The sequence below is a fragment of the Juglans microcarpa x Juglans regia genome, chromosome 1S (assembly GCF_004785595.1).
Source record: "Juglans microcarpa x Juglans regia isolate MS1-56 chromosome 1S, Jm3101_v1.0, whole genome shotgun sequence".
In the NCBI taxonomy this organism is placed as follows: Eukaryota; Viridiplantae; Streptophyta; class Magnoliopsida; order Fagales; family Juglandaceae; genus Juglans; species Juglans microcarpa x Juglans regia.
The window spans coordinates 27,515,809-27,540,533 of NC_054595.1; the positions used below are offsets into that span (position 1 = coordinate 27,515,809).

The 24,725-nt window shown below is 34.8% G+C and overlaps 5 protein-coding genes across 5 annotated transcripts; 3 read left to right on the forward strand and 2 right to left on the reverse strand.

Annotated features, from left to right (window-relative positions):
- Positions 1–1,032: 1,032 nt before the first annotated feature.
- LOC121247877 (vestitone reductase-like) lies at positions 1,033–3,501 on the reverse strand. The gene is made up of 4 exons (XM_041146340.1): positions 3,303–3,501; positions 1,957–2,493; positions 1,525–1,726; positions 1,033–1,416 (listed from the first exon to the last, which is right to left on the reverse strand). The coding sequence occupies exons 1-4, from the start codon at positions 3,424–3,426 to the stop codon at positions 1,263–1,265; spliced, it is 1,017 nt and encodes a 338-aa protein (XP_041002274.1). The 5' UTR covers positions 3,427–3,501; the 3' UTR covers positions 1,033–1,262.
- Positions 3,502–5,327: 1,826 nt separating this feature from the next.
- Positions 5,328–9,637, forward strand: LOC121247538 (probable protein S-acyltransferase 14). The gene is made up of 7 exons (XM_041145891.1): positions 5,328–5,859; positions 6,179–6,398; positions 6,495–6,586; positions 7,289–7,412; positions 7,495–7,580; positions 8,526–8,591; positions 9,180–9,637. The coding sequence occupies exons 1-7, from the start codon at positions 5,650–5,652 to the stop codon at positions 9,309–9,311; spliced, it is 930 nt and encodes a 309-aa protein (XP_041001825.1). The 5' UTR covers positions 5,328–5,649; the 3' UTR covers positions 9,312–9,637.
- A 962-nt stretch (positions 9,638–10,599) lies between these two features.
- Positions 10,600–13,099, forward strand: LOC121247073 (pentatricopeptide repeat-containing protein At2g45350, chloroplastic). The gene has a single exon (XM_041145407.1). The coding sequence runs from the start codon at positions 10,665–10,667 to the stop codon at positions 12,534–12,536; it is 1,872 nt and encodes a 623-aa protein (XP_041001341.1). The 5' UTR covers positions 10,600–10,664; the 3' UTR covers positions 12,537–13,099.
- A 283-nt stretch (positions 13,100–13,382) lies between these two features.
- Positions 13,383–17,659, reverse strand: LOC121247072 (LRR receptor-like serine/threonine-protein kinase RGI5). The gene is made up of 4 exons (XM_041145406.1): positions 16,914–17,659; positions 15,536–15,796; positions 14,559–15,422; positions 13,383–14,129 (listed from the first exon to the last, which is right to left on the reverse strand). Exons 1-4 carry the CDS (start codon positions 17,341–17,343, stop codon positions 13,651–13,653), a joined length of 2,034 nt encoding a protein of 677 aa, XP_041001340.1. The 5' UTR covers positions 17,344–17,659; the 3' UTR covers positions 13,383–13,650.
- A 3,838-nt stretch (positions 17,660–21,497) lies between these two features.
- LOC121246995 (40S ribosomal protein S13-like) lies at positions 21,498–24,164 on the forward strand. Its single transcript, XM_041145326.1, has 5 exons — positions 21,498–21,677; positions 21,762–21,834; positions 22,637–22,775; positions 22,873–23,059; positions 23,960–24,164. Exons 1-5 carry the CDS (start codon positions 21,655–21,657, stop codon positions 23,991–23,993), a joined length of 456 nt encoding a protein of 151 aa, XP_041001260.1. The 5' UTR covers positions 21,498–21,654; the 3' UTR covers positions 23,994–24,164.
- Positions 24,165–24,725: the final 561 nt, after the last annotated feature.

Here is a 24,725-nt window from a genome sequence, read left to right on the forward strand (position 1 = left end):
CAACCTTTTATGAATAATAATACAATTTGAAAAGTAAACGTAATTTCAAACGGCTCGGCTTGGGCAATTAAAATGAAAAGACAATATGATGAATAGTATTAGTGGATTTTTTTTTTACAACCTAACAGCAACAGGTAATTTCTAATTTCGTTTGTTTTCAAAAAAACTTTTCTATTTATTTAATTTAATTATTACAATTTTTTTAAATTTTTATATAAAATAAAATAAACAATTTAATTTTTTAAATTTTAAAAAAAAAATAATATTAAAAAAAATATTCTAACAATATTTTATTTAACTTTCAACTTTTATCTCAATTCATCTCATCTCATCTATGAAAACAAACGAGATCACCTGATACAGAAACAGTTTCATTTCATCTTATCTAAAAAATTTAATTTCTGTTTTTAAATTTTTATACAATATATAATAAACAATTTAATTTTTTAAATCTCAAAATAATAATAATATTTAAATAATATTTATTTAATTTTTATCTAAAATCATGTGAAATATCTAAGCGGGGCTTTGGGCAGCCAACGTTAATCTTAAAACATTTGGATTTTTTTTTTTTTCGGTTAACCACTTGAATGTCAAAGTAAATGATGTTGCAAGTCTTCCTCAAAAGAAAAAGAGAAAAAAGAAAGAAAAAAAAAAAAGTGAAGGAAACCAAGGTAATGACCTCTTAAAAAAAAGTAGGTAATTATAATCTCTTAAAAGAAAAGTTATTAATAAATATTATTGATTAAAAAATACCAGCAATGGGCATATCATCATTGGCGAAAAGGAGAGTGGGGGTGAGAAAAATATTCACAGGAGTATGGTTCCCGATGATATATGACAAAATGGAAAGAGGCGACTGGCATTAATTAGGCCAAGGAGGTAAGTATATTGGCCGGCAGCCATTGCAACCTGCAGTTTTTTAGATGAGCGACTGCCATTTACATTTACATGAGTATATATTATAAATGACTACGGTTTAGATAAGTTAGCTAACCACGTAATCTTCCTCTTGGAAATGACTACAAAATATATCAACTTACTTTAATTTATAAATCAAGCATACATGCAAAATAAATTGCTGTTCTCTTTTGAGTACTCATGACTCACGATTGATAGACCAACTTAATAGACGATAAAGCCAACATTCAAATGCAAGCCTAAGACACAAATCTAGTGGGGGTAAGGGGCATATCATGTCCGGCCAAGATACCGTGCTCCTTACATTTATTTGACAAACTAGTGGTAGAATCTATAATTCATTAACCATTGAACTGAAGATAACCCTTTTCTCGACAACATTGAATTGCTTCGTCGAACATTTCCTTGACACCATATTTATATCTGAACCCAGAATCTAAAAGCTTCTTTGATGAAAGCCCTGGTATTTTAGAACCTCCATATTTCTTCAATGAACTGCACAAAAGAAAAAGAACCAAAAAACCAAGCAGATAACTTTGAGGTCGATGGAAAGTAGCATTTGATCAGTTTCTAAGCGATACGGAGAAAGATAATGACACTCACTCTGGTGTTGGCATTTGAAATTCTGGGTAATTGGCAGCAAGAAATTCAGGCATCTGTTGAATTGTGATTCCATCTGACGAACAAATGTACCTTCCTTTCGCATTAGGATATTCAAGGAGAAAAATATGAGCTCTGACCAAGTCATCTACATGCACCATTGAAGATGCAGTACTCGCAAGAAAACTATATGCATCCTCCTTACCTGTAGAGATATGAAATTGAAATTAGTTCGTTTTGGTGAAATTTGAGAACAACAATTTTGTACAAATACAAGGAATATTCGAGTGTATGCAAGCCTTTAAATTACCCAAAATCCCTTTTTATTGCAGTGATATGGTATCATAAATTTTAGAGAAGCATTTTAGCCACAGAGACGTCACAAAAATAAAAAAAAAATAAAAAAAGTAAACTCGCAAAATAAAAAATGCATACCAAGGATCATAGCCAATGCTACGCTAACGGAGCTGGGCAACTTGGGGCAAATGAAGGGTCCATTAACAAGGGAAGGGATTATTGTTAAGACATCCAACTTCAACCCATGTTTTTCTCCAAATTCAAGAACTGCCCTTTCAGTTAATGTCTTGGAAACCGCATACGAAGCTCCGTATGGCTTTAGTGCTTTGATGAAATCTACATCACTCCAAATGCTCTCATCTGCTTCATCATCAACGTCCTCGCCATTTATGTACAAAACAGCTGCTGCACTTGAAGTATATACGACTCGTTTCACAGTCTCAGAATTCAGGCATGCATTTAAGATGCCCAATGCTCCATCGATCGATCTTTTGGTCACAATCTCTTCTGGCTCTTTGTCTTCAAAATCAACCGGAGTAGCAACGAGGAAGACGCCGATGCATCCTTCAATGGCTGCACTGAAACTCTCTGGAATGCTGAGATCTGCATTGAAGATTTGGAGCTTTTCCGATGCTCCTGGTAGACCAGTGAGGAAGCCAATGTCTCTCGTGTGCCCTGGTCCACGTATTCAAGCGATGAAATTATAATACCAAATTCGTCTATGATAAACTAAGGGGCCAAGGGCATGTTTGGATTTAGCTAATAGTTTAAAAAAAAAGTAAGTTATTTGAGTGTTACGTATTAAAGTAATTTCTAATTTCAAATAAATTAAAAAGTATGAAAGTATCATAATGTTTTTCCTTATACTTTCTTTTCTGGATAATGCGGAACAAAATTAGAATTTTAAAAATACTATTAATGGACAAAAATACCTATACAAATTTCAGATAATTATAATTTTAAAACTTTTAAGAATATGATCATAATTTTTAAGAAATAAATAATGATCATTTCTATCCAGAAAGTACTTTTTTAATTTGTTTATAAAGAAATGTAAAATGTTTAAAAGTACTTTAAATATATAGTTATCAAACAATAAATAACGTTTTAGTATTAGAATAATAACTAAGATATAAGCTATAAACTCTAAAACTATAAACTCATTGAGAGTTTTTTAAGATTTAATTACATTCCGAATTATCCGAAAAAACATGTTTGATATCTTTCTTCAAACGTACTTTTTAACTTATTTGAGATTAAAAAGTACTTTAATATGTAACATTCAAACAATTTAATTTTTCTATTAAAGAGTTTTTAAGATTATTTAATCCCGTTTTAAAACTCTTAACACAGCCCTAAACAGGTCCCAAGTCTGAAAAATAATAAAACCCGAGGAGCAAAACATCATTCACAAAATTATCCAAAGAAACCCGCCTTGATTTCATGAAACATGCCTGTTTGACCTGGGAAGAAAGTGGCTTTACCTGGGTCGGATCTCATGGTAGTTCGGACACTGTAGCCGCGCTCAAGAAGCCTCATGATCAGCCATGATCCTATGTATCCTGTACCTCCTGTCACGCATACCGATCTACCTTCCTCTCCTTCCATCTCTTTCACTCTCTCTGGTTGATCTCTGCGTTTATGAAATACATAAGCGCACAAATAGTTTATACTTCTAGTAATGATCCAAAGACTCCTTCTTCCTTTGCTTGTAATTTATTCTGGTGTGAACGTCATGAGTTCGGTGAGATTTGACAGCTTATAGGATAAAAAATATAAATATGGAGATGCTCCGGAAATTTGATGTAATTAGAATTTAATGAATATTAATAAAATAATTTATAAATAGTAGTCAAGTAATTTGAATTTAATATTTATTAAATTTAGAAAAAAGAAAAAATTAAATAAGAAATATTATGAAATTAAAATATTGTTAAAATATAATTTTTATTTAAAGATTTAAAAAAATTGAATTATTTTTTATTTAAAAATTTAGAAAAATTGTAATGATTAGTTTAAAAATATTTATATTTAAATTATACTTAGAAATAAAATGAGATGAAAATTATTTTTAACCATCCCTTTGATATTTAAATTTTTTAATAATAAAATGAAAAAGATAAATATATTAGATAAAAAATCTTGTAATATATTTAAAACTATTATTGTTCCAATAAATTTTTCAAAAAAAAGATATTATAAAGCCATTTATATTTATTTCTACTCGTAATAAACTTTGTATAAAAATTTTAGAAAATATTTTAGAATAATACTATTTTCACACCTCATTTTGACACCTCATGTATTTTTAATTTTTTTTTTAATTTTTTTCTTTACTTAATAGTTGAGAAAGTGACTATTGGTGTATTGATTATTTTTTTTATATTTTTTTATGTTTTAAAATGATAAAAAAATATGAATAAAAAAATTAAAAAAAAATCAAAGAGCTAATTTTGGTTTAGTGGTAACTTACAGTGGGCAAATATGAGCACCATAATAGCTCCGCTTAATATTTTAAGGATAATGCTAATGGCTATATCTTGTTTTTAATTTATTTTAAATATTTTTTAACACTTTTAACCATTAAAAAAATATATACAGCTCTACTATTCATCATCCATTCACATTACATACTACACTTATTTTAATTTTTAAAATTTTGTTGGTTTTATTATTTCTAAACTAATTGATTTCTTATACTTGTCATTTATACACTACATATTTAATAAGAAAAAAAAATAAAAAATTTATATATAATATGAAGATGATGAGCAGAATCTCTCATACAACTCTGTTAATTGTGACTTCTTTAATTATTAATAAATACAAAAATTAAAATATCCGAATCACTTTCCATATTTTATTGGCTAGTAATGTATTATGTACCCCTACCCCAGGCCCAGGGTCTCGACTCTAGATGGTGACGAGCCGTGAGCATCTGGGAGCATCTTAGGGTATTCATATTGGTCTATACATATATATATAAAGTCATATTTACATAATATGAGTTTAAATTTATCTACATTGACTTATACATATCTATATATTTAGCTAGATATGAATAGTATTTATCAAAATTTGAAGAGTTACTATTCATTTTACAAAACATCTTTTAATCATCATTTCTCTCTTCCCACTCTCTCTCACAATACTTTCCACTTCTCACTCCTTCAACAACACAACAAATATTTATTTGTATATTCATTTTATTATTATAATATATTATATATATTTTTTTATTTTATTATATTTTTAATATAATATATAAAAATAAATAATATTTTATTATTATTGCATTTGTATTATTAATGTTAAATATATTTAGTGGATGCTAATTATAAAATATATATAAAAAAAATTGATTTTAGAAAAAAAATTAATAATAATAAAATAATTTTGTCTCAAACATACATAAACTAACGTAAAAGTTTTGCTTCGATTACAAAATGAATATGTAAAAGAGGTGATTTTAAACTGACCATTGCAGAGTCGAAACGCTTTCGAGTTACTCCATGTTAACAGTCTTTCTTTGGCCCTCCCCACCTGAAGTTTCAGATTCCTTCGTCCTAACCCACCCTCGGATCCACCTAAAGCATCTCCCAAATCACCTTGAGAGAAAGAAAAAGCACACTCATCACTAAAAAAAAAACAAAAATTTTCACAGAATTACGGACCTTTTTTTCTTTATTTTTCTTGTTTGTTGATCATGCACTTCCCAGATTCCCAGCTCGTTCTTGAAGCATAAAGCTGTGGTCTTGCTTCGACAAATCACAGAAAGTAAAGACACGGAAAGCGGGAAGCACTTGGGTTATTTTAGTTGTTTTTTCGAGTATGCATAGATCTGGAGCTGCAATGGCATGGAACGTGTTTCGGTTCTGTACGGCACTGCGAGGCCTGGGCTCGATCATGATCTTTTTGGTTCTTGGGTCCGTGGGCGAGACCTACTACGTTGTCGTTTTGACTAATTATGGCCCGGCTTTGTACGATGGTGGCCTCGACACTCTCATTGCTCTTGCCATTTTGATCTTGTTCCACTGCTTGGTAAGCTTCAAATTCATTTTTTTAATGGTGTGGGTTTGAAAAGCGGGGGTTTTGAGTTTCTGGGTTTTTAGAAAACAAGTGCATTTTGGATTTGGAAAATTTGGGAATGACGTTGACCAATTCCGCTTCTTGCACATTTACCATTCTTACGGAATTTTTGTTTTTTTCCCTTCATTTGTTTGTGCCCTTTGATTTTTTTTTTTCTCTAGATTTCATGAATGTATGTTTACAGTTCAGAATATTGTAAAAAAATGGCATCAGACTCGGTGCATGGAAGAAACTGATGCCATAAAATGGGAACTTTGTAATGATTATTCAGTTGGTGATGCTACTGTGGAGTTACTTTTCCGTTGTTTTGACCGACCCGGGAAGTATACCTCCAAATTGGAAACCTGTTATCGATGAGGAGAGAGGGGAAGCCGACCCGCTGAATGGATCAGAATTGAGTAACTTACCTGCAGATCCCGTGAATCATAGAATCCGATTCTGTCGGAAGTGCAACCAGTTGAAACCATCTCGATGCCATCATTGCTCTGTTTGTGAGTCCCCAATGCCCATTCTTCAAATTTCTCCATATATGCACATATTTTAAATGTTTTCAGAGATGATAAGTTGCATTGTTTTGTACGTTTCAGGTGGGCGATGTGTGTTGAAGATGGACCATCACTGTGTGTGGGTTGTTAATTGTGTTGGGGCATTAAATTACAAGTATTTCCTTCTTTTCTTGGTATGTTTATTCGTTCTAAATTTGGCTGTTTTTCAGATTTATTAATACGCCATTCTCAATCTTCTTAATACGCATAACTGAGCCGTTTGTTTTTCTTCTTCTCAATATTTTTTTTTTCTGATAAGTCATTTATTTATTACTTGAAGCTGATGCTTTCCCCAGTACCTTAATCCGAGCCTGTGGCATTTATTCTTCTGTTTCTGGCTTTTTATAATCCATGCCTTTAGTCTTTCGTGCTATTTCTGTCCACGACTTTGGTGTTTTCTTGACATTATACCATTGACGGCTCACTCTCACATGTCCAGAAAAGCCTCGCCATGTTCTCTATGGTTTTAGGTTTAAAACTTCTAGGTTTAAAATAGACTTTCACTGCCTTTTTATTTTATTCAAGGGCCTCTTGAACAGGGGCAGAGCCAGGTATGGTTGAGTGGCCGCAGTTCAATTGACCACTTTGGAATGATGCTCGTGTTTGTAGGCCTGTGTTTGTGAGTATGTTTAATTCTGCCCTGGCACACATTAATGGCTATTATGATAGAAAGTAACACTCAATTTGTTTTCCACTTGTTTGATTAATTTGTTCTTTGTGTTTATTTGCTCATTAGATAATAACAAAGTTTGCAGGGCTTCACCACTTATGCTTTCTTTTGACGCCCTAATTGAAAATGATGATTTTGGGATTTTTTATGTTAAATCTCAATGCAGTTCTACACATTTCTCGAGACAAGTCTTGTAACATTGTCATTACTTCCATATTTAAGAGCTTTATTCCGTGGTGGAGAAATACCTGGAACTCCTAGCACCCTTGCAACCACTTTTCTTGCCTTCGGTAAGACCCGAGTAGCCCATGTTTCTAACTTGTTTAGTTAATTGTATCGACATTCTCTTAATTGTCTTTGCTTTATTTACAGTCCTGAATCTTGCTTTTGCATTGAGTGTTATGATGTTTCTACTAATGCACATACGGTTGGTGGCCGCCAACACCACAACAATTGAGGTATTTTATTTTGCTTACATTTAAGAATTTATTTATTTTTTCCTTAAATTGAGGCTATGCTCTAAGCTACTTGCAAGAGATGCGAAAAGAAGTGGATTGAGAATCTGTTAAAGCAGAATTAGAAATTTGATAGTGGTGGTCCTTTGGGCATTTGGCAAAAATCCTATATTAATTTTTTGATGATGTGGAACCTCTCAAGATAGGGTCCTTTGAACCCACTCTGAGAGAGTAAACCCCAGATATATGGCTCCACCTGTCAGAACTGTGTATTAGGTAATATAGCAGAACTTCTAAAGCAGAATCGAACCCAAGGCATCCGAATCTACAGCTCATCCCAAACCTGCCCTTTGACCACTACTAGTATGCATCCTGATGGGATAGCACCTATATTAAATGGAGAGATGTTCCTTGAATCGTACTGATAATGGATCCAGTTCTTAGTGGTTGATACCACAAGTGATGCTGGATTTTCAGATGCTTCTGTCGTCTTTTAAAATGTATGAACTGGCCACCTTTCTTGTTTGTTGACTCACCCTACTTTCCAAAGGTGCCAAGACTATACAAAATTATACATTTGATAATGGATTTTGTGGGCTTGTGGAAAACCCTTGTATTTATTGCTAGCATTTTTGGGATTACTGCTTTTTTTTTTTTTTAACTTCTAAAAAAAATTTATAGCTGCATTATATTATAGTGGGGAGGGACTTTTCCTGAATGCTACAAGAAACGTAGCACTCGTAGATGATGCAATGAATCCTTTAAGAAGTCTGAAATAGGTTGACAAATCCCTCCAAGAAAGATAACATCTACTAAATGCATAGGCCAATATTGACTCATTTCGTTTATAGTCTTATGTAGCCATGCCTTGTTAGAACTCTGCATCTTTCCCAAAAGTAGGGTGCAGCAGATATTTTGTTTCTGATGGATTTATTATCTCGTGAACAGGCATTTGAGAAGAAAACCTCTTCCAAATGGCGCTATGACCTTGGTCAGAAGAAAAATTTTGAACAGGTTAGTACAATTTACGAAATATCGACATATTCTTTTATAACATCCTCGTTTAACTTGTTCAACAAACAAACTAGATGGAAATGTCTTCTCAAAGTTGGTTGTGACTTCTAGTTCCAAGTAATAAAAAGCTAAACTATAGTGTCTATACTTGTTTAGAATTTCTGTATCCTCATGACAGGCTCATTGCGATTGAAAAGGGAAAAGGCGGGGGTCAAAATAATTAGGACGATAAATCTATAAGCACAGGATTTTTTTTTTTTTGATCAGTTGGGATATGGAGCTATGATTACAAGTTATCAGTATAAGGTTCTTTAGAAATTTAATGGTGCGGTTGTTGTAATAATAGTCATACATCACATGTTTATAACTATAAACCTTGTCTGTCAGAGATAGAGAGATAAAAAGACAGAGAGAGAGAGAGAGAGAGAGAGAGAGAGAGAGAACTTACTTAGCAAATAATGTTGAAGTTTGAAAGCATCAAAATCCTTTATGGCACGGTGAACGCAAGTTGATTTGTTCACCATTCATCGATTTAAAAGGAATCCTATGGCTTTTCTCTGAACATTCAGTTTGGTGTCTGTGTATCAGGTCTTTGGGATGGACAAGCAATACTGGTTTATCCCTGCTTATTCAGATGAAGATATACGACGGATGCTAGTACTGCAGGGGCTTGAATACCCATCAAAGCCTAACTTTGATTTGCAAGTAATCCACAATTAATCCCTGTAAGAGAATAGAGATGGAGCTTCCGAAACTGTTTCCTAACATCATGATTGACAGAAAAGCTTACAAGTAACTGGGCTCCTAACACATTCATTCACTAAGCCGGGCATCTTCTTATGGTCATAACAGTAGGGAGTTGAGAGAGAGGGTAGGAGAAGGGCAGCAAGGTTTTCATGCAGTGTGCTACGCTTATTACTTATATAGGCATGTAGCTCTGGCTTTGTTGTATTATTGATCAGAAATATAGAATCAATCTCAGGGCCTTTAGCTGATGATAGAGATTATCAATCAAGTGTATTGTTTTTATACATTCACTCACGATATATCTTAATCTCAATAATAGAAATATGCCTGCATCATTCTGTGATATGGATTTAGCCTAATGGCATGTGAGTGTAATAAATATGCCGTATACATCCCAAGCAGTCAGTCATCAGATAAAAAGATTTGTTTCTTTTTTAATGTGTGAACAACGTTTGCACTTGTAGTCATACAAATTTAAATTTTGCAACTTGCACTTCCTGAAAGCTTTTTACATCAATTATGCTAAAAATTATTAGTGTTTTTTTTTTTTTTTTTTTTTTTTTTTTTTTTTTTTTTTTTTTAAGTTGTAATAGATTCCAGACGCTGATTTTTGTGTATTAAAACTTGAAGATGGGTTGGTCACCGGTGTCTTGTTTAACGCCATCTTCAAAAGAGTCGGGACTACTCTAGCGTCCAAGAGTAGCCAATAGTTGCAAAAGTAATTTTTATTTTTATTTTTCTATTCACATTTTTGTAATGTATTTAAATATTTTTAAAAAATGAGAAAAATATATCAATATACTTAAAATCACTTCCTTCATCATTAAGTAAAAAAATAATAATAATTTCACTGAGCTGTCAATTTGGGGCAGTAGACTAGTTTTATTCTTTTCAAAATATTATCTATATGCAGTTACAAGAGGGAATGCAATTAAAATAAATAAATAAATTAGGGAAGCAAAACTTTAAAATAAAGAGTTTTACTACTCAGCATTTTTATAAATCACACATCATATTTATTATTATTATTATTATTATTTAATTTTTAAAAAAAAGTTTTTGGTTGTATTCTTTATAAACTAATTGATTTTATCTACTTATCATTTATAGATCACATATTTGATAAGTAAAAAAATAAAAAAATAAAAAATTTATGTGTAATGTATAGTATGTAGCGTGTGGAGTGAGGATAATGAATAGAATTTCTCAAATTTTTAATCGTACCACGTCACGATTGAAGCACGTAAAGCAGAACTACTTGCTAGTCCCCTCCCTCAGTTTCTTGGATTTTCGACTTTACATCTCAGAGCTCACATCCTCAGGTTCATGCTTCTCTGCTTAAACTCGTCTCAGCCATGGAACTCGGCCCTCCCAACTCTCATCCTCCTCCCGAAATGCAAAACTGTAAACGATGTAAAGCAAATCCATGCAAGGCTTTTAACAACTGGGTTTATCGAAAACACTCCTCTCACCACCAAAATCATCCTCAATTTCATTTCTTCACCTCAAGCGCCTGTCGTTGAATTCGCTCGCTACGTCTTCTTTACGCGTCACGCTTTTCGAATTCTTCGAGAACACGGTGACCCGTTTCTTTGGAATGCGGTTATTAAGTCGTATTCGCATGGGTTTGAACCAAGACAAGCTTTGGTTTTGTTTTCTTTGATGCTTGAGAATGGGGTTTGTGTGGACAAGTTTACTTTCTCTTTGGTGTTGAAAGCGTGTTCCCGTTTGAGTTTGGTGAAGGAAGGAATGCAGGTACATGGGCTGTTGAAGAAGATGGGAATGGGCTTGAGTTTGTATTTGCAGAATTGTGTAATCGGCTGGTATTTGAGATGCGGCTTTGTTGGATATGCTAAGCAATTATTTGATAGATTGCGAAAGCCAGACTCTGTTTCGTATAATTCGATGATCAACGGGTATGTGAAGTGTGGGATGATTCAATCCGCACGCGATTTGTTTGATTGTATGCCGGTGGAGGAGAAGAATTTGATTACTTGGAATTCAATTACTAGTGGGTATGCGCAGTCTAAAGACGGGCTTAACATTGCATGGGATTTGTTTGAGAAAATGCCTGCAAGAGACTTGGTCTCTTGGAACACAATGATTGATGGGTGTGTAAAACATGGGAAGATGGAAGATGCTCATCGTTTGTTTAATCGGATGCCAAAAAGGGATGTGATTAGCTGGGCAAATATGATCGATGGGTATGCAAAAGTGGGAAATGTTGACGTAGCTAGAAGTCTATTTGATGGGATGCCAGAAAGAGATGTTGTTGCCTGTAATGCCATGATGGCTGGCTATGTCCAAAATGGTTATTGCTTGGAAGCTATAAAAATATTTCATGATATGAAAAGTAGGAGTGCAATGTTACCTGATGATGCCACATTGTTGATTGTTATTTCTGCAATTGCCCAGTTAGGACACATTGAAAGAGGGGTTTCTATACATCGCTATCTAGAGGCAAATGGGTTCTCTTTGAATGGAAATGTTGGCGTTGCCCTCATTGATATGTATTCTAAATGCGGCTGCATAGGGAATGCTATATCAGTCTTTGAGGATGTTGAAGAAAAAAGCATTGATCATTGGAATGCTATGATTGGTGGATTCGCCATTCATGGCTTGGGTGAATTGGCTTTTGATTTGCTCATGGAGATGGAGAAGCTTTGTGTAAAACCTGATGATATCACATTCATCGGAGTTTTAAATGCTTGTGGCCATGCTGGCTTAGTGAAGGAAGGTCTGATGTGTTTTGAGCTTATGAGAAGATTTCACAAGGTGAAACCAAAACTGCAACACTACGGATGCATGGTGGACATTTTTTGCCGTGCTGGACGTATAGAAGAAGCCAGGACATTAATAGAGGAAATGCCCATTGAGCCAAATGATGTGATTTGGAGGACTTTCCTTAGTGCCTGTAAAAATGAAGAAGAATTGGATATTGGGGAGCCCATAGCTAACCATCTAATTAGGTTGGATTCTTGTAATCCAAGTTCTTATGTGCTTCTGTCTAATATGTATGCTGGCCGAGGTATGTGGAAGGATGTGAGTAGAGTTAGGATGATGCTAAAAGAAAGAAACCTGAAAAAAATTCCCGGTTGCAGTTCGATTGAACTCGATGGAACTGTCCATGAGTTTTTTGTGCAAGATAAGTCCCACCCTCGAGTTACAGAGATATATACCATGTTAAATAGTTTGTGAATTCCCTGTTCAGGGTCAACCCATTGTAGAAGTTGAGTTGGATCACCTGTCTGTGGATAACGAGTTATTTGCTGAATGCAACCTTGTAAAATGTCACCCCACCTGTAACACTTAGCACAAACTGCCATGTCCAGAGTATCTGTTAGAGTCAACTGTCTATAGACGCTAGTCTTCGCGTCACATTGATTATAAGTATCTACAATTCTACATGAAAGCTTATATGTCGATTCCCTGTTTGATTGGAGATTTTTTTTTTTTTTTTTTTCAAACTTTTTGTGGGGAAGGGATTTGGTCGTTCTCTGTTGAATATGCCATAGCAAAAAGTTCTATTAGAAAGTGTTACGGGGACCAAATAAGGAAGGTGCATTATGAATAAGGAAGGAGCGTCCAGCAAGTCTAGGAAATACTGTTTTGGCAATGTTGCCCTGTTTTGGAATAAATCAATTAGTATTTAATTTACTAATTATGCTTATTTTTGGTTAGTTGAATAACGTGAGGACTATAACTTTGTAAGGGAGGATGAATGGAGGTTATTAGAAATTATTCACAAAACTTGTTTTGAAGAGGCGTGTTCCTCATCAACCAAGATTATTCTCACTGCATTTTTATTCAACATAGGTAAGGCACAAAGGCTTGATCCGGCTTCATTCCCAGTTGAACCACCAATAACGCGTTCCATCGCCAAAGCTCTTAACAGAAAGTAAACAAAATCTTCAAATATTGCTGATAAAAAAAGAACAACAATAATATTGATAATAGAGGAGTCAAGAGTCTGATGGCATATCATCCGGTTCTCCAAGTGGAAAACCTGGATTCCCTCTATCAAAAAAAAAAAAAAAAAAGAAGAGATAATAGAGGAAATCTGTATTTTACATGGCTAGAGTTTAATACAAATAATTAAAGGCTAAATTCTCCCACAAATATCACTTCATATCCTCCGCCCGCTCTTACACAAACCAAACCCGCAGTCATTCACCAGAAGTCCAGTCATTGAGCAATAACTGAGATGTTAGAAGGAAACATTAGTACCTAAGAGCTTGGGCATCTATAGGCTGTTAGTAACAACCTCATCTTACTCCTTTTTTTGTTTCGAACGACAAAGCAAAAGAGATAATCAAGAACCAATAGGGCCACTTAGTTCTTGCATCACACTTTCCATGGATGGCCTTTGTTTAGCATTCTCATGGGTGCAAAGTAGAGCTATTCTCCCGAGTTTCGCTGCTTCTGATTCCAAGAACTTGCCCTCAAGGTTCATGTCAACAAAATCTTCAAATCTGCACGATTCTACCCCCTGGCGAATCAACTGGGTGATTATACGCTTTCCAGCAATGATTTGAAATATAATCATACCGAATGCAAACACATTGCTCTTTTCAGTGAAGCGGCCCGTGGTTGTGTATTCTGGAGCCAGGTATCCCATGGCCGCACTGGCTTTGAGCGTGGAGAAGACAATGTCATCTGCAAGGAGTTTGTGCAGGCCCGAGTCTGAGAGCAAAGGATTATACCACCCATCAATGAGCACTTTCTCAGCTGATATATTCTGGTGAACTATAGGTGGTCTGTTTCCTTCGTTTCCATGCAAATATCCAATACCTGGCCAAGAAGGGACATCAAGTTTGAGTATGCACAAATTACAATGTAGAACAAGGTGATGAATCCACTCCTCACAAGAAATACAGCAAATAATTCTCGAGGTTATAGTTGTTGTTTTGAGAAGCAAAACCGCCTAGGTTTTTTAATAATTTGTACCCACTAAGATGTTTGATTTGTGACCATGCTATTCCTCTGCCATGTGTGCGTGTCTGGTACAAAGCTGAAACAAGCTGATGAATGTGCCAATTCTAACTTCTAAGGAGACCATTTCTAAAACTTCTAACTTTTTTCCTTGTTAAATGTTATTTTTCGAACAGATTGCAAATATTGTGAAAGTTAAAAAGCACCCCCACCCCCTATTTTCTCAGCCAATCAGAGACGCACACAACAAATAACTTGATCAAGCGAGAAGACAGATGATAGGATGACCTTTGGCAATGCCATTAATGATAGATACTCTGGCGGTCCATTCAAGAACCTTCCCACTGCCACCCTTGACATCAAGATACTCTGACAGGCATCCATTTGGGACGAAATCATAGATAAGAAAACACTCCCCCCTGCCTTTGGAACAGCAGAAGCCTCTCAGCCCAACAAGATTTTCATGTTTCAATGAGGTCAATATCTTTAACCCCTTCAAGAACTCAGCTTCATCGGACTTACAGCTTGTCTTGGCAATGCACTTTATTGCAACAACAGACCCATCTCCAAGTATCCCCTTATACATAGCAGAGAAATTGCTCTTCCCCAACAAATTAACCTTTGAGAAGCATTGTGTTGCACGTTCCACGTCCTCTAAATTGAACATAAAGCTTTCAAGAACTTCCTTAGAGAACCCACTTCGACCTTTAGCCATTGGATCCCATCCATTAGAATACTCAAGACTAATGAGAGGTGACGCACTCTTCCTATAAATTTCCTTCACCTGGTCAGTTCTAAGCCGGCTATCTGAAGTGTCAATGGCACTTCCAATTTTCTGTTTTTGCTCACTGTACCAGGTAAATGTGAATATTCCACTGACAGCCAAAGCAATGATTATAACTCCAATGACCACCAAAACTACACCAACTTGATGGGGTTTTGATGGTTGTGGACACTGATTTTTGCTGCATTCAGACTTTAAGGGCACTGTCTCAGGGAGAGTTTTCGTAGAAGGATTGCCAGGTTCAATTGGTTCTGGTCTGTTTGGGTTTAAACCATCTGTAGCTTTGCAAATACTTAAGTTAGAAAACCCAACACCACATAATCCTGGATTGTTCTTGTACTGGAATCCATCATGCAGTCTCTTCAAAGCTGCGTTTTCATCCACAAGGCCATCAAATTAAAATTAAGAATTTCACCTTGATTTTCGAAAATACATAAATACAGGAAGCACAAGAGCATGTCAGAGAGCAGGATCGTGCTACCTGAAGGGACGATGCCCGAGAGAGAGTTATTTCGTATGTCAAGAACTTCTAGAATGGGAGCATTAACTAATTTTACTGGAATAGGGCCAAAAAGCCTGTTGAAGCTTAAATCCAACCTCGTTAACATCGGCAAATTCCCCAAACTTGCAGGAATTGCACCGGTCAAATGATTATACTGCAAAGCAAGAACACTGAGCCTCCACATATTTCCCACTTGTGTTGGTATGCCCCCTGTCAACCGGTTGCAGCACAGCTGCAAAACTGCAAACAGGGGAAAATTGAACTTGTCGGTTATAGTTAATTATTAAGCTTTGGGTAACCCTGAAATTTGAAGATGCTGTTCAAACTAGAGGAGCTAAGTTATTGGTTTTAAACATAAATAATGAGTTCATCCTGTTCTGCACATGACTAGGAGAAAATTTCTGTTCAGAAACAAGAGTTCAGGCTATGGGCATCACAAGTTCAAACACAAATGAACTATAATAGACGAGGCATTAAGCGTGCGCTGAACAAGATTGAAAACCTTTTTCACTGCGCCCAGTTTCTAGCTTAATACCGAGTCTCGAGAATTGAGATCATAAATGATCCAGGACACGCAAATACCACACCAGTTTAAACCCAAACCAGTGAATAAAACAAGATAATTCAAAGAAAAATTCTTTTAAGAAGCCTTCCCACTTAACAAACCCTGCACACCCTCCATCTCACCTGCGTGAATTGTCCATTTTACCCTTATTTTTTAAAACAGATACTTTCTTGATTCTTCTATCTTCTCCAACAGCTCACGAGTGACGACGCAAGAGAGGAAATATTTCTCAGGCAAGAGGGAACGAATGAGCAAAAAGAAAGAACCATCCTCATCAATACCCCTCTCAGAATTCTTCAAAATTTTTTGGTTTCAGTGTGGTATTTGTGAATCAAAGTGAGAAATTATGAGCTTCACTGGGAACTGATCTAGTTTTTTTGGAGAGGTAGTTCGCAAGACTTGCTAAATGGGTGGAGATAAGTTTCTGAATCTGCTGAATTTCAGGGCAGTTTCAATATCACTGGTTGATAGATGTAGTTCTATCTTTGGATTTTGATATTTGTTTCATTCGGTGAAGTGTTTATGTAGTTCTATCTAGTTTTTTTTTTTTTTTTTTTTTTTTTTTTTTTTTTTTTTATTTGTTTCATTGGGAAACAAGATAAAAGACATCGCAAATATTGAAGCTTTCAATGCACACAGCTAAACCTGATCTAGATTCCAATGTTTAAGAAGACCCAAATATGATATGCTGAGGAAAGAAACTGAGAGTCAAAACGATGGAAAGATGCAATCTTCTCCAGTTTTCGTTACTTTCCATTAGATGTTTTATCCAGTATTGGACATTAAACTAACCTTGAAGATTATACATTTTGCCAATGTCGGCAGGAATCTCCCCGGAGAGATTATTGACATTGAGATACAAATCACTGAGCTGGGTCAACCGGGCAATGTCCTTTGGTATTGTCCCAGTAAGAGCATTGAAGTGCAAGTACAAGCCAGTCAAGCTTTTAAGCTCAGCCAAGGCTGCAGGTACCGTACCAGAGAGGCCCTTCCCTTGCAAAGAGATATTGGCCACGCGGCCTTGCTTGTCGCAGGCCACGCCTTCGAAAGATCCACTGCATGGGTCAGTATTTGGGATCCATGAAGCCAATAACTCGTTTTGAGGGTCCAGAGAGGCCTTGATGGCCATGAGAGTGGGAAGCTCGGTGAGTGAGGGAATGGTCGGAGAGGGAAAGAGGAAGAGGAAGAAGAGAGGGGAGAGGAGGCTGAAGGAAGGAATCATGTTTGAAGAAAAATGGGAAGGAATTAAAAGCTCGAGGTTTTTGTGTAGGCTTGTAGGAAAGGTTGGAAGTTTTTCTGTGGAAGAGTGAAGACGACTTGAAATATTCTGAGAAAGTCCCGATCGAGAGTTCTCTATTCTTAACCCTTTTTTTTCGGTTGGGTTTTAAGGTTTGGAAGTCATGAGCGGTATGCGAGAGAGAACTCCAACCTCAGAATAGAACAGATATAGTTGGTTTGAACTTTGTAGGAAACTGGAAGAAGATCGGAGGGAAAAGTATGACGGTGCCTTTTTTGAACTTTTCTTCCTCGTTTTTTCATGAACTTTTCCTCGTTGATAATTTTTGTTGGTTTTTTCCTTTTGCAGGTGCCTTTAATTTGTTTCTTTTTATTTTTCTTGGGCTTGTAATTTTTTATGAACATTTTTGACTGTTTAGTTTTGTGGTCGCTTTGTTTCATCTTTTTTGATGCATGGGTTTGGTTTTCTCGAATATTTGTAACCTCATTTGGTTGTAGCTATAATTTTTCTTCGTAAAAAATAAGGATTATCAATAAAATTGAAATATCGTCATTTTCTTTAAAAAAAAAAAAAAAAGAGTGTGAGTTTGTAACCGTGGGGACGTAGTGTATGTGGGATTTCATCAAATTTGTCTAAAATATATATTTTTTTAATAATAATATTTTTAATTTATTTTTTTCATATTTTATAATTACATTAACTATATGTTAATTAATACTTTAATTTGATACTTAAATTATTATTTCTCAACTTAAATATATTGTAGCTCAAAATTAAAAAATAATAATTTAAGTAAATAAAATAATGGTTATAAAGTATGAACAGTTAATCTTCAAATTTAAAGATGAACTTAAATATATTGTAGTTCAAAACTGAAGATTTTAGTATATGCTGAATCTAATATAGTGATTTTAAATACAAATTCATTAAATTTTAAAGATGATACTCATTTGATGAGTCCAATACCAATTCTCTGAAGTGAAATGAACGTGCGGTAAAGTGAAACTGTAACTAATGTTTGGGACCAAAACATATATTTTCCCGACATTCACAGATCAGAATTTTGAGAAGAGTAATGCTACTCATCAACCTCATTCTCATCATCCCATGAATTTAATAAATCATTCAACGCCACATCATGAAATAATCAGAAGATGATAAAAAAATAGATGATGAATAGATTTTTTTTCTGTTGGGAATGTACGTGATAGGTAATATTGATTTTTGAAATGGTAACGATAGACAAATAATTTTGTCACAACTTTTTATATATTACACTTTAAAAATGAGTGTATTTTTATAAAGATAAATACTTTAATTACAAAGTAATGATATAAAAGTAAATCCACAAAATAACGCGACTTGATCTGATCTGTCAGATTGTAAAATTATTTTTATAATAAAGTAAATATAATGAATCACATAAAACCAGGTAAGTTTATGAGTTTAATTTTGTATAACATTTTTATGTCTATAACACTTTCTTTTTATAAAATAATGATACTAACACTATTTAATAACGAATACATGCATATTTAAAAATTATATACAACACAAGTAATAAATATTATATTCTCTGTAAACCCGCTAGTCCCTCAAAACTTTTTAAAGCAACGTTACTTGGAGTTGTTGTCTTTTATTTTCCAACTTTAGGTGTATTGGTTCATGTAGAATAGTTTAAATAGTTATATATATATATATATATATATAAATATATATATGTTGATAATTAAATAAAAAGCGTATTGATTAGCGACAAATCAACTAGTGTGATTATAAATCACAAAACCCATAATAAAATATATATATATATATATATTTCCATTCTTGAAATCAAAGTAGCCTAGCATGAGCATAATAAAATCATTTAATTTAAGGTAGCTTAAATTACAAATAAGCATGATAATGACTGGCTAAATAACTTGAATGATAACCAGAGAGAAAATTTGGGTAAAATCAAAAGAGCAGAGAGAGTTGTTAGGCGATTGTTGTTAATTTTCAAAGCCAGAATGATGCAATCCTCATAAAAGTTGTTCATGATGGTGCTTTCCATTACCAACTTTAATGAGGTCGAGTGACCCGTAATACCAGAACAGCCACACTAGCTGGAAATGTTTTTTTTTTTTGTTTCCAGTGGACTGCATTATGTTTGCCCCTCTGGCTCTGCCATTCATTTCAGAGCAGAGGAGAGGGAAACACAATTCCAGCATCTTAATTTTGTTTATCAGAACTTCAAAACTTTCATTAGTAAGAAAGTAGTCAGCCTCAAGCCACATCATGGAAGCATTCTCATCTACCTTCTTTCCTCTCTAATTATCACTGCAATTACTTATCTTTTAGGTCCTATTTAGATTTAGAAAGTGTTTCATCTCATCTCATATTATCATTTAAAATCATTTCATTTCTGAATTCAAATCAGTCCGGGGAATCATTTGTCTTTCTTTTCAATAAAAGTTATATTTTTATATCCATGAATTATCACATTTTTTTAAATTTGCATCCTAAACTATCAAAATCAACAATTTACACCCTGACCATTAAGCTTCTGCTACGTGTCTTATATTTTTAATCCATATTAATGGTCAAATATTCAGTGAGGTCTACGTGTCTTATTGTAAGAGAACCTATATATGTTCATATTTATAAATTTGTAAACAAAAAAAAAAAAAAAACACTGTAGGATAGAAAACTATGGTGGCGTATGTTGTATACAAAATCATAGTCTAGTCTACATGTCGAAAATATTCTCACAGTATCCTAATAACTACAACAAAACTGACGGGTCAACCTCCATTTTCCATCATTTCAGACACTTAGGCATAAATACATGGGGGGTTATCATTTAACCTTTTGTCCGAAGGAACTCGATCGGTTATCTTCTCACATCCTTGCTGGATGGATTGCTCATTTGCCATTGAAAATGAATCTCTTACAGCTTTCTTTTTGTTCCTCTTAAGTTGTTGTCTTGAAGATGTTTTCTTTATTCTCTTCCACAAACAAACCACAGGAGTGAGACAAATTGCTAACTGACTTTTGTTTGCAACTACCTAGGCTGGAGCTACTAATTCTTAGACAAGATCCCATCTTTTTCACTTTCCTCAACCCCCCCTACTTTTATGAGTTGGCCTCCCCCTTTCATTTTCTCCCTTCTCATAATTGTTTTGTTAGACAAGACCCATCTTCCACCATATCTGTGTTTACTATTTGTGCATGAATCAACAGAGAAAACCTCATGACCCTTTGGTGTAGGGTAGTGAAGGAGCTGTGACTCATTTCAAATCTGTCAATACATAATCTCTTGAATATTCATTCACATTATCTCTTTAGCAGGAAATCTGGAAGATGGATGATGGAATGAACTCGCCAATCATTCATCCCATCATCTAAGATGTGCGGATTTTGAACTAGAAAAATGCTACTTTGTCCACTCTATTTGCTCTCTCATTCTAACATCTAATGTATTTTAATTTTTTTTTTCTTTACTTAATAGTTAAGAAAGCGATTATTAGTGTATTGATATATTTTTATATTTTTTTAAAATATTTTAAAATGATAAAAAAAATATGAATAAAATAATTGAAGAAAAATAAAAAAACAAAATTTTAAATTAGCGGTAAGATGGAGCGGTGCACTCTGAGCAATAGAGTAGCACCACTCTTTGAACTATTATGGTTTTATAAAGAAATCCTCTTTGACAATCACCTTGCTCAATTTTTGTTAGTTGTTTATGTGATTCCTAGGAGAGTTGTATTTGCATTATTGGGGTTTAAAGATACCAACCCAAAGATTTTGAGAGTAGTTAAAAATATTAGGAAAAGATAAATGATATTTACAGTCGTGAAGTGTGTAAGTGTCGGGTAATTATTTTGAAAAAAAAGTGAGTAAATACAAAACCTACATGAAAAAAAATTAATTTTTTATAATAGACCCTATTCTTTTTCAAAATGATTGTATAATACTTACGCACTTTACGATTATAAACAGAATTACTCAAAAAAGTTGCCAATTTGAGATTTTAAATGCCTAAGGTCGGGTGTTTGGGCCAAGGAGTGGATTGGTGTTGACCAAGACTGGACCCATACATCGAAAACTCACTAGGCCAAGAAGCAGCCCAACAAATCAGGCCTGGACAAGAATCCCAACATAACCCGGGAACTCCATTGCAATTGTCTAAGACGATAAAAACCCTAGCCTCTTCTTCCCTGGGATTTCTCTGAGCACAACACAGGGAGAGAGGAGCACAACACAGGGAGAGAGGCACAGCTAGAGAGCCAGAGATACTCATTCGTCGTCACCATGGGTCGCATGCACAGTCGAGGGTTCGTTCTTTGATGTAAAACGTCTTTGTAAACTGTTGATTTGATTTATTTTTTTGTTTGAATTCACTCTTATTTTTTTCCCAGTAAGGGTATTTCGGCTTCTGCTCTCCCTTACAAGAGGACACCACCAAGCTGGCTGAAGATCTCTTATCAGGATGTGAGAACCCCACCCCTTCGATTTATTTGTGACTGAATTACGGTGTGCTTGGTGGCTGAGAATATGAGCGAGTAGAAATAGTTGCACCAGGCTTTATTTATTTGAGCTCTCTGAATATATTTTTACGGGAACTGAATTTCTATCGATATGAAAATAGTGTAAGTTTGTTTTTTCGACAAGAAAATGCATTGAAGAATTCGCAACTTTTGATGGAAGTATTTTTCTTGTTAGGAATTGAAACTCTAGGGTCTGTACTTGTTCTCCAAAATATTTTGAATAGGAATTTAGCTTATTTCATTACATTATATTTCAAATTAGCTTCATCAAAGTGAACCTATCGTTGCATTGAGATTAAATAAGTACATACCATCTTCGTAATATGTGATGTATGACTAGATGTTGAGCTTTAGCTGTGCATTTGTTCTGAAATTTTGTCAGCATTTGTTCATCATGGTTATATCATGCCTTTTATGAGGAACAGGTAGCAACTCTTATTTTAAAAAGAATGACTCGCAGAGTAATTTCATATGTTAGTAGCGATTCGAATAAAATTCTTTTCCTGTTCTATGAAACAATTTTTTAATGCGACACAAGGAGAGAATTGTCAGAAAGGCTCTTAATGGAGTTCAAAAGGCAAGGGGATGCATTTTGAAATGCTTGATAATGTCTTAACATTTGATGATAGAATGTCCCAGGCTTGTTAGTAATTTGTGAGTGAAGGTGACGTCTCCCATGTTTAGTGAAACAAATCTCAAATTCTTGCTTGTATGTTATAGCTCTCAGTTTCGGTCTGATCTTTCAGGTCGAGGAGAACATCTGCAAATTTGCCAAGAAGGGTCTGACCCCATCTCAAATTGGTGTTATTCTTCGGGATTCTCATGGGATTGCTCAGGTGAAGACTGTTACTGGAAGCAAGATTTTGCGTATATTGAAGGCCCATGGTTTGTATTTTTGTCATTTCCATCCTGCTGTGTGCTCTATTTCGAGATCTGAAGGGAATCTTAGTGTATTTATATTACATTTTTTTTCATATCTTAGGACTTGCTCCTGAAATTCCGGAGGATCTGTACCACCTCATAAAGAAAGCAGTCTCGATCCGCAAGCATTTGGAGAGGAATAGGAAGGACAAAGATTCCAAGTTTAGGTTGATTTTGGTTGAGAGCAGGATCCATCGCCTAGCTCGCTACTACAAGAAGACAAAGAAGCTGCCACCTGTATGGAAATAGTAAGTTTCCATACTTGCTATTCTACAAGTTTTTAGATAATCACTGGTCCTATTGTTCCCCTGGTTGTAGGTGGATATGAACGTTTATCTTTGATTTCAACTTATTTTACCATTGTATTAGAGAATCTTCAGGTTCTCAAATAGAAATGCATAGAGGCTTTAGAATTGCAAAGAATTGACTGGGTAGCAGTATTATCAATGGCCAGCTATATATTCACATTAACATTGTATCAGAGAAGCAGCAAGTTCTCAAATATAAATGCATAAAGGTTGTAGAGATGTAAAGGACAGATCACCCCTAGGGATTGGCTTAGGTGTTAAGGGCCTTGGTCTTGTTGTTATGCTCTGTCCAAATCTAAGGTTCTAATCCTTGGGTGCAAACAGTTTATTGGGGCCAAGTCCCATTGTTGAAAAACTGATGATGTACTTGATCCGTGTGGATGGGGACGCGGTACAGGGTCCGGGGTTTAACCAGGATTGATCACGTGGACTTCTTATGAATGGCATTATGGCCAGCAATATGTTTTTCTCGGTTTTGTGTTCTGTTGTACTTGTCCTATTACCAAGAAAAACTTCTATTTTTGATTGGTAAGCAATTCACGCATGCCATTTGGCTCAAAGGCTACTGGCTATAGATGTGTAATTGATTATTTGTGCATTAATGCTTTCTGCATTCACAGATCGCTTTTTGGAATGTATTTTAAGCGTTCAAATTACTGCATGTGGAAGTTGCTGAATTAATGGTGTCAAGAATGAATTGTGTACATGTTAAAGATTACATGGTCTTTCAATTCTCTTGGAATGATCCTAGTCACAATGTATATGTTTTCCAATTGGATGTTGTGTTTCTGTTTTGTGCTTCGCTTTGCAACAATACTTATTCATTGGTTCTTTTGGCAGTGAATCTACCACAGCCAGCACTCTTGTGGCTTAGGAAAAATGTTGGTTGGAAAAGGTTTGGATGCTCCCATGGATGTGTTCTTGGACGAGGGACTTTCAGTTTGCAATGTTTTTTTTTGGTTTTCCAGATTTCAATTCAAAGAACTTTGTCAGGATAAATGTTATGGTGGAACAATTTGGCAGTCGAGTGCATTTGATTAATGTCCTGTTCTCCCTTCTTCTTTCTTGTAAGAGGTGTAGTATTATGGATGCACCCATCTCCACTTAATTGTTATTTTTTTTTTTTCAAAGTTCGAGATGAAATTTTCTGAGTTTTTTTTTTTAAAAATTTTAAAACAGTTGTGAGCGACAAGATTAAGCTTAAAATAAAAATAATACAACTAATCTTGAAAAAGTAAAAAGAAAACATAAAAGAACAAGCTAAACGAAAAAGGTCAATAAAAATAAAAACCAAGCTCTCAGCCATCCATCCACATAGTCATGGGCCGGGCCTCTCTCCGACTCGACTACTTATGGAATACACGAGACCCGTGTCTTATCAAGTTTCCGAAACGCATATTGTGCTTATCAAACAAAATTTCTGCTTGTTTCGGAAAGTCTTATAAAAGTTTGGTCCTCATCTTCTCTACAATCTAAGATGCTATTCTTTTGAGACCCAACCTTGTGTTAGTAATTCCTAGGTGTATATTATATGCACGTACCGAAAAACTCCGTTGACTCAAAGAGCACTAATTCTTTTTCGTACTTCATATGAAATTATGACTCC

Excerpts from the sequence above, each read along its gene's own strand:
- LOC121247877 (XM_041146340.1), bottom strand. The coding sequence starts at position 3,426 with ATGGAAGGAGAGGAAGGTAGATCGGTATGCGTGACAGGAGGTACAGGA. Across the intron at positions 2,494-3,302 it reads TACCATGAGATCCGACCCAG|GGCACACGAGAGACATTGGC; the intron begins GTAAAGCCACTT and ends TACGTGGACCAG. Across the intron at positions 1,417-1,524 it reads TTTCAAATGCCAACACCAGA|TTCATTGAAGAAATATGGAG; the intron begins GTGAGTGTCATT and ends TCTTTTGTGCAG.
- LOC121247538 (XM_041145891.1), top strand. The coding sequence starts at position 5,650 with ATGCATAGATCTGGAGCTGCAATGGCATGGAACGTGTTTCGGTTCTGT. Across the intron at positions 7,413-7,494 it reads AACCACTTTTCTTGCCTTCG|TCCTGAATCTTGCTTTTGCA; the intron begins GTAAGACCCGAG and ends CTTTATTTACAG. Across the intron at positions 8,592-9,179 it reads AGAAGAAAAATTTTGAACAG|GTCTTTGGGATGGACAAGCA; the intron begins GTTAGTACAATT and ends TCTGTGTATCAG.
- LOC121247073 (XM_041145407.1), top strand. The coding sequence starts at position 10,665 with ATGCTTCTCTGCTTAAACTCGTCTCAGCCATGGAACTCGGCCCTCCCA.
- LOC121247072 (XM_041145406.1), bottom strand. The coding sequence starts at position 17,343 with ATGATTCCTTCCTTCAGCCTCCTCTCCCCTCTCTTCTTCCTCTTCCTC. Across the intron at positions 15,797-16,913 it reads CAAAATGTATAATCTTCAAG|TTTTGCAGCTGTGCTGCAAC; the intron begins GTTAGTTTAATG and ends CCCTGTTTGCAG. Across the intron at positions 15,423-15,535 it reads CTCGGGCATCGTCCCTTCAG|CTTTGAAGAGACTGCATGAT; the intron begins GTAGCACGATCC and ends ATGAAAACGCAG.
- LOC121246995 (XM_041145326.1), top strand. The coding sequence starts at position 21,655 with ATGGGTCGCATGCACAGTCGAGG. Across the intron at positions 21,678-21,761 it reads GGTCGCATGCACAGTCGAGG|TAAGGGTATTTCGGCTTCTG; the intron begins GTTCGTTCTTTG and ends TTTTTTTCCCAG. Across the intron at positions 23,060-23,959 it reads CTGCCACCTGTATGGAAATA|TGAATCTACCACAGCCAGCA; the intron begins GTAAGTTTCCAT and ends TTCTTTTGGCAG.